Source organism: Lepisma saccharinum, chromosome 13 (genome assembly GCF_977018435.1).
Source record: "Lepisma saccharinum chromosome 13, izLepSacc3.1, whole genome shotgun sequence".
NCBI classification, from domain to species: Eukaryota; Metazoa; Arthropoda; class Insecta; order Zygentoma; family Lepismatidae; genus Lepisma; species Lepisma saccharinum.
Window position 1 is genome coordinate 83,682,875 of NC_139241.1, and position 12,284 is coordinate 83,695,158.

General features: G+C 38.7%; 1 protein-coding gene across 8 annotated transcripts in view; it reads right to left on the reverse strand.

The window, feature by feature from the left end:
- hlk (hulk) overlaps nucleotides 1-12,284 on the reverse strand; it is a 227,454-nt gene that overhangs the window by 131,039 nt on the left and 84,131 nt on the right. For all 8 annotated transcript variants that reach the window (XM_083134574.1, XM_083134568.1, XM_083134573.1 and 5 more), the window contains 4 exons: nucleotides 9,337-9,519; nucleotides 5,878-6,021; nucleotides 2,341-2,523; nucleotides 488-619 (listed from right to left, as the gene is read on the reverse strand). In XM_083134574.1, the coding sequence (XP_082990700.1) occupies nucleotides 488-619; nucleotides 2,341-2,523; nucleotides 5,878-6,021; nucleotides 9,337-9,519 (642 nt within the window). The remainder of the gene's footprint in view (nucleotides 1-487; nucleotides 620-2,340; nucleotides 2,524-5,877; nucleotides 6,022-9,336; nucleotides 9,520-12,284) is intronic.

Below are 12,284 nucleotides of genomic sequence, written 5' to 3' on the forward strand. Positions count from 1 at the left end.
TCAGGACTGAAGTCAAGATTGAATTCAGGACTGAAGTCAAGATTGAATTCAGGACTGAAGTCAAGATTGAATTCAGGATATGAGTTTAGGTTAGGTTAGGTTTTTCAATGGACTAAGATGAAAAAAAACAACTTGAAATGCACCAAAATGTAAAATCTAGGAAAATTTTCTAACATTATGTATGCTCTACTGGGACCATGAAGATCAAATGTATAATGCAGAAGGTAAAATTCGGGAATGCAAAAACAGGGTTCCACTCTACACACCATTGCTGCTGAAATGTATTTTTTTCTGTTAGATGTAACACTAATAGTGATGGTACACCACCATTATGCCATGAGGGATGATGTCATAATGAAGTCACATGACTCTTGTTGCAGTTATTCAGATGAATTGAAGTTTCTAACTTTTCATAATATTACAATTTACTTAAAAAAATGTCTTCTTAAAGAGTAAATATTTCAAAATATAAAAGGAAGATACTTACAGAACAATACTACCATTGTTTTCCCTTCTTTGATCAACATGTCCAACATTTCTTCTGAAACCTCTTCGATTTCATCAGTTTCCAATTGAGACACAAGCCATTCCAAAATCTCATCTTCGTTTTCCAAATCACCTATAATGAATGAAAAAAAAATGCATTAAACTTAAGATAAATAGCATATTTCAGTAGGTGCATTAGGGATACCTGAACAAAAAATGTACAAAAATGCACTTTTTGCGGTTGAAACATGGTTTTGGCACACTTTGGAAACATTTTAGGCACATAGGTACTAATAACCTAAATAGGAACTAACAATCAAAATAGGCAAGTATAGGCAGCATAGAATTTATGTATAATGACTGTATTACCCTGAAACCTAATTCTGTACTGAAAGGATATGAATCTGATCACAGGAACAAAATAGGCATTTAGAGCAATCTAAAGTGTAAATCACCAACCCTGAGACCTTCTATAAACAAACCATCTCACCGATTCGATGTATCACTCTGCGTCAGCTGATTCATGACCACAATCATCTGCTGTTACACTCATGGTTCACCGCACCTATTCATTTTATATAAGAGCCTCTGAATGTGAGAACCTGCTCTCAAAACATCAGACGAATATGCAGCCGCATACATTGTTACCTTCCTGGACATTCTCTCTTTCATAACCCTTAAAACTGCAGACACTGACACACCACTGCACTGGGATACCAACTTAACCACTTCTTTTACTGGTTTCTCAGGATACAACTGACAGAACGTTACATAAATATTGAGTAGAATCTGTTTCTCGCCCCTTTTCAAAGGCTGTCCTTGCTGGTGCTTTGAAAACAAGCTCCGAGAACACGGAGATCTTCTCGCAGCCATAGAACTCGCCATGTTGAAAGTGGCACTACTTCCTTGCTGTTCACATGATTATTTTTAAAAAATAACCAATGTTATAAAATATCATTATGTACACAAATCTCTAAGCTCGTTGAAAGTTACAATGCATATTCCTACAAAATTTTCACACTTATCTTGCCTTGCCATGTCACCAAGTCATTTTACGAAGTGCACTATATTTGGCAGAAAAAAAATCATTATTAGGATGCTTGTCAAAGTTTCCAACCCCAATAAATTTACGAACTTTCTTTGTCTTGTTTTGATCATCATCATCAATATATTTATTGGACTTACAGCATTGTATATGGCTGTTTATGCCCATTATATATTTTATTTACATAAGATACAATTTACATAAAATCTACAAACAAATTTCAAATACGCTCCTATCTATATCAAACCTTAGAAATATACATTACCATGTTATATCATTCTGTCTAAAAAAATGCAAGTAAAGAAGCCAAATTTATGGGAAATGATTACTGGTGCAAAGAGTTAACCATAAGTACAAAAGAAAGAGCAATGGGTTTAAAGTGAGACATCATTTGCGGCAGCGTATCCCATACTACAAATTGGCCCTTCATTTTACATTACATAATGAATCCTGTAACAACGCTGGATTTTCGTGTAGATTATTTTACTTCTATGAGTTTGCAATGCTTTCTGCATGCACGTGGTTTTGTTTACAGAAGGTCTCACGGTTGGTGATTTGAACTTTAGGCTCAAATAATCACTCACCAGGGGTATGCATTGTCAGCCACATACATGGGAATTGGTGTTGGATAGGCAGACTGGCTGACCCCAACCTTGCCCTCCCCTGCATACCTTTGTCTCTGTACGTGGATAACTTCTCTGTCGGAACATGCCTCTGAATAATTTATGTACAGTAAATGTAGAATTTGGGAACAAACAAACATCCCACCATACATATTTGGAAATTATTTAATAAAATTATGTACATACCATCATACACACGTTGAACTTCGTTCTCAAAGAAGATAAGGGATGGAACATCGTCAACACCAAATTCTTTTGCTGCCTCTGGGTCATCAATTTTGACAAACTGAATGCCGTGCTTGTCACATTCGTCATCTATCTCCTCCAATTCTCCAAGTACCTGCATCGATTCCTCATCTTCATCATCATCTGAAACATCAAAGAAAGCAATAGATCAAAACAATTTACATTGGGATGTATTATCTACGAGGGTGATTAAAATAAAAACCTTAAAAGTGCAATAAAATTTCGAAAAGTTGTACAAATTGATTATAAGTTGGCAGGAGTTATACTTATGGTTGAAAGAATAACCAACAGGTGGCAACATGATGCTCCAACACTGAAGAAGGAAGCAGTGTCAGTGCAATGATGGCCACCCCATTGTCGACATGCACAGCGTCAGAGCAGCGATCTGTGATGCATTTTTTGAGTAGTGCAGTGTTAAACCAGTTGAAATTCATCGCAGGATGAAAGTGCAGTACGGTGATTCATGTGTCTCCCTGTAGCAAGTGTACGAGTGATGTAGAAAGTTTAAAAGTGGCATAATTTCTGTGGAAAACACCCAGCAACTGGGCCAGGTACACCGTGATGTGATGAACGAAAACATCTTCGCAATGGAAGAGCTTGTGAAGGAAAACAGGTGTATTACTGTGAAGGAAATTGCCGCCATTTTGGATATTTGTGTTGGTTCAGCACTCAATATTGTCCATGATGTGCTGCGATTCAATAAATGTCGGCGAGATGGGTGCCATCAGCAGGAAAAGTCATGCTCACTCTCTTCTGGGATTCAAATGGGGTAATTTTTTAACATTACATGGAAAATAGAGTAACAGTGACCAGCACTTCTTAGGCAGATCTGCCCCAACATCACCTTCGCCCTGCAATCATGAGTAAACGACGAGGACTTCTGACTTCAGGTGTATTGTTACTGCATGACAATGCCCGACCGCATACTGCCCATTTAATGGTTTCGACAAACCAGGATATGAAATATGAATGTCTCAGACACCCACCTTATTTACCAGACCTTGTCCCCAGTGACTTTCATGTGTTTGGACGGCTCAAAGAGGCGATGGGAGGCAAACATTTCCGAAGTGCTGGAATACGTAGTCATGGAGACTATGTCGAAAAATGATGTATGTATAATTATTCTGTATTTCCTCATTAACCTCATAATAAACAATTAAGGTTTTAAATTGAATCACCCTCGTACATGTGCTACAAAAATGACTGGCCCCAAAACTGATGTTCCAGACTCTTAATCCATCAGGTACGTGTCCATATCAAGCACTCAACCACAACCATTGTAGTGTCGAAAATAAAGGGGGGCATTACCACTTTGTCACCACTCTGTACATGAATAACAGTCACAAGTTCTTCCATCATGTTGTGTCTTCACAGAAACTGAAGGCAATGTTGTCCACGTTTCTTGCATATTTAAAAATGTATTTGAACAAAAAATAAAAGCAAAATTCATATTCCATGGTAAGCAATCATGTTTGTGCAATCAGGAGGAATTTAGCATTGCGATGATTGTCTCAGAAGGAATTTAATAACTTTCCTAAGCTGCACATCAAGCTAACTTTGCAGCAGATTTTATGTATTAATCTGCGCGAGAACTGAGCTCAGAATCTTCCGTGCCAGTCTTGCCTCAACCACCGAGCTGTTTACATCACAGACACTGAGAAAATCCGGGCCTCCCCGATGGTGCAGTGGTAGCATCATCGCCTTGTAATCAAGGGGTCCTGGGTTCGATACCCACTGGAGGCACATAGTGGTTCGGATCCCACTTTAAACTGTAGGTCCAGTTCCAATTAGCCTCACTGTGCATAAAGTGGACCTAAAACACCATTTCAACCAATCAACCAACTGAGAAAATCCTCAGTATTGCCAACCGCACAACACATCAAAACCTGCATGCATGTGAAGCAGAACATATTTTTGCTTCGTTTTGTCTCCTGAAACATAAAATTTTTAAAGTACTTTCTGTGCATACATTATTTAATAAATGTGTAATTACTTAATATAAATCGCGAAACATCTTCGAAACATGAGAGCATGTGTGTGTATATTTCGTGCACAAAAAAGAGATAAAAGTAAACAACGATAGACCCCTCTTGAATTTAATGACAAATTATTGTTTTTGGATTACATAGAAACAAATTTATGAAAAACTTGGTTGCTTCGTTCGCAATACATCCATTACTATAAGACACTCACACTTCAAGTTATACCACCAGAAAATGCATGATTTGTTATTGGTGATATATACAATGGAGTGCATTGTCTGCTGCTATTGCTCTGTTTGGTTTTAAATTATGAATCACTTCACTAAACAAGGATTCAAATCTTGGTCTGTCCATTTCGTGATTCTTCCCTTTCTTTGCACGGAACAGTAAACATGCACCTTCAACAAAGCTTTCATTGCTCCCATTGGGTGAAACAATAAGACTCTCCCTCCCTCGTCAGTTGCTCCAGCCCTGGCGGTGGTTTTGGAAGGTAGTATCCCACGTTTGATTCAATTCCTCTTCCCCCAAGTTGACGCACATCACGTCCAAATAATAAACATGTTTCTTCTCACGGCGAATTCTTTTAATACCGCGGAGATTTTATTGTCGGCACACAACAAACAATCGTTTCCTCTTCCTAAACACATACCGCAAATCCTTCAACACTCCTGATACAGTTCGTGTGCACATTGACGGTAAATCATCTCATGCCCTGTTTTATTTTGATATTGTTGCCGTAAATGCATTTAAAAAAAAAAACTTGCTTGACTTTGAAGAGCTTTTCCCTTCGGATAAAGCCCAAAATAACACAGTGGTAAAACCGCGCACTGAACAGGAGACCCCGATTCAGCCATTCTTGCCGCTGTATCGCACGATTATTAATCATAATCACGATAAACATAGGATTAAAATAGTGGGATGTGTAACACTGGTATCGCAGATTCCACGTGCTCTGCAGCGTATTCAGTCTTGCTGGAGTTCACTCTTGAGCTTCAGCGATTCTTCAGCATAATAGAGATCCCAGTTGGCGAATCTGCAGATCGAAGTTCATCTGCACAGTGATGCAAAGAATCAAGTCTATAGCTGCTAATGGATGTATTATTTTGTCTGTATTTTACAAATTAAATAACTGTTTTCTTGCAAGTATACAGTTGTGTCAAAATAGAACCCATATAAGTGTAACTATTTTCTGCGTGCACGTTTGGATCTACATATGCGAAAATCTGCTGCAAAGTTAACTTGACGCTTGGCTTAGCTCCCCAGAAGCATACCCTTTTGTGCAGGACAGATACACAACTACTAACTTAACCATGAAAGTGCAAAATAATGCAGATAAAAAATATCAAAAGAGCTTGGCTATGCACAAGTTCATGTAGGTAAGGCATCACAAACCACCAGTCTGAGCCATTAACTCCTCTCATGTAAGCACTTACTGTTTTGTTCAGTGAACCTATCATCAATTTTAATATATATTCCTTTGTCCTGAAATACTTACAGAAGAGGACGACCAGGTTTTCAACAGAGTCGATCAAAGTCTCAAGCGTTTTGGCAGAGACATCTTCAATCACATCATCATCATCACCAGTCGACTTGTTCTGCACAAGCCATTCCAACACCTCTTCTTCTCGTGTCAACTCACCTGAAACATAATTAGATTTAACACTAAAATAACTTCAAATCCTACATGCTGGATAGAATATGTTCTTCAAGAAGTAACGACACAGGAACCTCTATTTCACGTTCCCAGATTTTAGAATCTCCTTCATTATACATTATCTTCATGATCACAACAAAGCAACATGTAATATGGTTTTCCTTGATTTTACATTTTCCCACATTTTAAGTTTTTTCAGCTTGGTCTCCCGGAAAATGTAAAATTCAGGTTCCACTGTAGTTACAGTTATTGTTTTCTTTTTACCTGTTACTATCAACTGTTTTACAAGTAACTTGTTACCTCCAAACATTGCTTAAGCCCGAATCACAATGAACTGGATTTTCAGTAGGAATGCCCTAGTTGGACCATTTGCTAGTTTTCGCCTCACAAGATAATTGTTACCGTAATTGTTGATAGACTTTTGTTCCCATAAGACATTGCACAGAGCCATGGGCGTCCGGAAGGGGGGCAAGGGGGGCCGTGGCCCCCCCTGGAAAATGAAAGTAAACAAAAAATTACGTATTTCACACATATAATTTCATTTTAGCCACAATAATATGTATTAATTATTGCATGAACATCATAAATTCAAATGTAAGCAATGTTCTTTAGGGAACAACACTATTTTTGGAGAAAATGTGCCTTGTTTGCCCCCCCTGGAAAAAAATACCTTCCTTGCCCCTCCCTGGAAAAAATCCTGCGGACGTCCATGCACAGAGCAGACAATCTGTAAAGATGGACGAGCAATTTGAAGAATGTTGTAGGAGAAGTACTGCTTTGAAATTGGCTCGAAAAATTATGGTAATCAATATGCACCGGACAAGCTTTTTGTTGAACTTGGGTATGCATATTCATACATTAGATTCGCAGGATTTATTCCCCCCCCCACAAAAAAAAAACACCAAACGTTTAATACATTTGTAATAATAAGGATTTTCATTTTCAGCTAATCATATTTGTCACGTACACATCTCATCGCTTTGCAAAAATACCTAAATATTAATGTGAACACGAATGCACTGCACATCAACTCTTTACTCTTTTTTTTATCGAGAAACTGAGAAACTAACGAAAGCAGCCAGCACTCGGAAACCTACAGACAGCAAAAAACTCTCCTTTGCACACTCACAGATTATCTTCACATGGCCAAACTTTGCTCTGATTGGCTGTTCCACAGAATCTAGTCGAGGAAAGCAAGTATCAATTAGAACATGTCCTATTCCTCCAAAGCAGTGAAGCAGCCAGCCAGACAGCCATCACATCCGGGCAGGTAGCCAGTTCAGTGCCAACTAACTGGATATCCAGTTCCGTGTGATTCGGCCTTTGGTGAGGTTGAGCCAATACCACATTGAACAGATACCAATACTCCCTCTGACCTTTCTGGTGGAGTAGTTACGACAGCATGCTTCGACCCTAGCATTCCTGGGTTCGAACCCCAGTTTAGGCATGGATATTATTTGTGAGTGTCTGTTCATCATTTCGTCACTCATCCTCACTGTCCTGATTAGCCAAAAGTGACAGAAAGGCAATTTAAAATCAACTAATTCATTCAATCAATGTTACAACTCTCACTGTTTCCACTACCAATGCTTGAATGTTCTAAAAGCTTTAAAAAATGTTCAAAATACTCATTAATATTAATGAGCACATTACAAACACTACTAAAAGAGCAATGCGTCTGCTCGGTGTTTTGTGCAGATTCAATGAAATCCAAAACCAATCATCTATTAGAATATTTTTCTAATCCCTTATCTCCCGTATACTTGAATTACTATTTTCTTAAAAAGAACTTAACTGTTATTTCCAACTATAGAGCTGGTCCTCCCAGATGGCGCAGTGGTAGCGTCGTCGCCTTGTAATTAAGGGGTCCCGGGTTCGATACCCGGTGGAGGCACACGTGGTTCGGATCCCACTTTAAACTGTAGGTCCAGTCCCGATTAGCCTTACTGTGCATAAAGTGGACTTAAAACATCAAATCAATCAATCAATCAATCAATCAATCAAACCAACTATAGAGCTGTGGTGGGGCATCTGACTGCCACATGCGAGACTCTGGTTCAATTCCCAGGATGGGTGATCTAATGTCGTAATTCACCCAGCCTTGTCGCCGCATAAAGCAGCTCTGGGGCTCACCCAGCATCAAATCAATGGGTACCTGGGGGCAAGTCTGGGAGGTAAAGGCAGCCAGAGCATAGTGCTGATCACATCACCTCCAAAGTGGCCGAGATCGAGAATGTGTTGTGCCCTACCCCCTCATCCTCTAAATGTTCCTTCATGGCTCAGTGCTATATGCACGGGGAACTTCACCTTATCCCTATTCTTGAACTCTGCTTCCCTATCTGGATCATGGCTTCAAAAACTAAACTTTCCAGATTGATTCTGTCCTCAACTTTTTCATCCAACAGATCACCATAGAATACATTCTCTGAGGCATGTCCATAAAATAGATATTACGTCTATCTTGAATATCCAACCACCACACGCTCATTGCAAAAGAAATATCATTAATGACATTGTGTTACCAGATCTTGCAATCTCTTCAGGATGCTTTTAATAGCCAAGGGCTAACTCACAAATTTTTAACACACATATCATAGGGATTCACCGATTAAACAATGAATTTTTTTGGAGGCCAGCTTAAATAATAGGTCACTTGGGTAAATCTTACGCAAACCATTATTTTTAACTTGCTTTCAACCACCAATTCAAACTAGGTTTTTCTTTGGTAACACTTTACTATACCAGAGACGGATTTCTTCAAATTTACAGGAGAAAGTACTTTCGCATATCATTTTCTGTAGCGTTGTTTGTGTTCGGGAATGTAGTTTTGATCCATTTTAATGGGAATGCATCTGTTTTTCTACGAAAATCTATTTTCGACGCGCTATTGCTGCTGCCGCCATTTGCTTCCTGCACGAGAGCACAATACGCTCTCCTATTGTCCGTATATGCTAAATTGAACGAAAGGAGTGCTAATGGAACCTAACCTAACCTAGTAGGCATACCTCGTCCCCATGATGGTTCGTGGGGCTATCGTGAATTTTTGGGCTAACGTCAATGGTTTTTGGGGCTACCCGTGGATGGTTTGTGGGAAATAAGGAACAACAGTAAGTACTCGTTAATATAAGAAATAGACATTATTTTCGTTAGAAATTCATTATTTCACCTAATGAAATGTTCCGCAATGCAGAATGGTACATTACCAATGTAAAAAATTGCGAAATAAATCATTGATAGGTGTCTCCGGTATAGTAAAGTAGTACCTTTTCTTTTTCAAAAGATAGTTTAAAATATACTTACTTTCGTAAACAATGGGAATTTGATGACGATAGTACACTAGGACTGGTAGTTCTCCCAGGCTGTAATCCTCAGCTAAAGCCTCATCTGCGATCTTCACAAATCCTATCCCCAGCTGGTCCGCTTCGTCATCAATGTTCTCGAGTTCCTGCATGGCTTTGTTGCATCTTTTGCAGGCTGGTTTGTCTAACACAAGATAAAGCAACAATTAGAAAGTGAATAGGTTATTTACAAATCAGATGTGATGTCTTTGGCATGATGCAAGGTGATATTTCACACCAAGTGCCGGTTAATATTCAAAATTCTTAAAGACAAGAATTTTCTAATATACATGTTACCTCACTCTGTGTGAATAGAAAATCATATGCCTTTATACCTTAAGTGGTGTTGAGGTAACAGATGTTTCAACTCATAAAACTAGTGTCTTCAATAGGTTTACCACAATTAAAGTGTAAGTTAAAATTAGAAATTTGCAAAATTCAGCTGAGACTTTCTGTTCGGTGCTTTTCTCAAATTACACAAGATTGTCAATCTTGGATATTACTAAATGACTACACTCAAGGGCATGGAGTACAAGTTCACATGTTTATTTAAATTCTGTCGAAATGCCCCCTTATAGCCTACTAGAAAAATATGGTCTCTGGTCTGAAAAGGATATTCATTATTATCTATAAATGTTATTTTTATTTTTATCACGAAATTTGCCATGCATTTTTTTGACCAACAGTTTGGCAGCCTGATTTTGGGTGCACAATGATCAATGTACTTTCTACACCTCTGTGGTCAGTATAGTGTACTTCAAAGTCAAGGATTTCAAATTTGAATCTTGAGTAAGACAAGTAAGACCGGATCAAGAAAGTGTGAGGCGTTACCCCCACACCCCCTATATGCCTTCATGGCGTGGTGCTAAGCACAGGGGAACACTTTACTTTTTTTTTACTTTTTGAGTAAGACAAGGAGATGCCATTGTGTTTGTGCTTTCATTATTTCATCATTCATCTTCCCGACTAATCTATAAATGAAGAAAAGCAACGTAAAATAACTGGAAATAGAAATTTTATGATCGCTTGAGATTGTACCTACCTCAAACCGATTTTCCTCCGTTTCCATTCTTTTATCACCAAACATTTTAATAATAAACACTATTTGTTGACACCCAAATGTCAACCTCTCCGTAGTACACCTTGAATTTTATTTTGCAGACTAACGAGGCTCTGGCATCTGGATTTGCAGCCAGTATAATACTCTGTTTTGCGATTGTCCCTTCCTCCATCTCTTCTTCTCATCATTCATCCTCATTTTTGCGATTAGCCAAAACTGGCAGAAAAGCGAAGTAAAATAAAACAATTTTTTAAAAAATCTGAACTCGGACGAATGACTTTTGTGCTTTCGTATTTTGGGAAAACAAGTCGTACTAAATGTCCTATGTCGGCTGCAGAGGACAAAAATGTGTTAGTGAAAAAATATATTTACATTTCAGCAGAGGCGTGGCGTGTATGTAGCCGGTGTTACCGTAGGTAACAGCAAAATGTAAAGAATTAAAAAGTTGTTTCAATAAAATGACAACATTGTTAAATACGTTAATGAACCCCGTTGCCGTCGAGTAGATATTGCCTAAGCCAAGCGTCAAGTCAACCTTGCAGCAGGTTTTCGCATATGTAGATCCAAACGTGCCCGCAGAATATAGTTCCACTGAGACAAGTTCTATTCCGACACAACTGCATACTTGCAAGAAAATAGTTATTTAATTTGTAAAATACAGACATAATAATGCATCCATTAGCAGGTATGTACTTGATCGGTTGCAATCACTGTGCAGACGAACTATGATCTGCAGATTCGCCAATTGGAGTTTGTATTGCGCTGAAGAATCGTTGAAGATCAAGAGCGAGTCGAGCAAGACTGAATACGTTGCAGAGCGCCTGGAATCCGGGATACCAGTGTTGCACATCCCACTATTTTAACCCTATGTTTATTGTGATGTGATTGATTAATAATGGCTGAGGTCTCCTGTTCAGCGCGCGGTTTTACCCGAGTGTTATTTTGGGCTTCATTCGAAGGGAAAAGCTCAACAAATGAAGCAAGTTGTTATGTTGTTGATGACAAGAGAATCTCCGCGGTATTAAAAGATATCGCCGTCATAAGAAACATGTTTATTATTTGGACGAGACGTACATTGAAGGACACCACCGTGCAAAACCACCGCCAGGGCTGAAGAAACCGACGAGAAAAGAAAAAGGGGAGGGAGAGGCTTATTGTTTCACCCACTGGCGTCTTTGTTGAAGGCGTATATTTACTGTTCCGTGCAAAGAAAGGGTGATTATCAGCAAGAAATAGACAGACCAAGATTTGAATCATGGTTTAGTGAAGTGATTCATACATTGAAACCAGAGTAATAGCAGTAGACAATGCATCTCATTGTCACCAATAACAAATCATGCTTTTTTGCTGGTATAACTTGAAGTGCGTGTGTCTTACAGTAAAGGATGTATTGCGAACGAAGCAACCAAGTTTTTCATAAATGTATTTCTTTCTAAACCAAAAACAATAATTTGTCATTAAATTCAAGAGGAGTCTATCATTGTTTGCTTTTACATGCTCTCATGTTTAGAAGTTATTTCGCATTTATATTAAGTAATGACACATTTGTTAAATAATCTATGCGCAGAAGGCACTTGTAAAATTTTATGTTTCAGGAGACAAAAAGAAACACAAATATATTCCGCTTGACATGCATGCGGGTTTTGATGTGTCGTGCGGTTGGCAATACTGTGGATTTTCTCAGTGTCTACGATGTAAGCAGCTCGGCGGTTGAGGCAAGACTGGCACCGAAGATTCTGTGCTCAGTTCTCGCGCGGATTGATACATAAAACCTGCTGCAAACTTAGCCTGACGCTTGGCTTAGAACATTTTTTCTGGAGCCGACAGAAGCGAAGAGGGAGGCCGTTCCA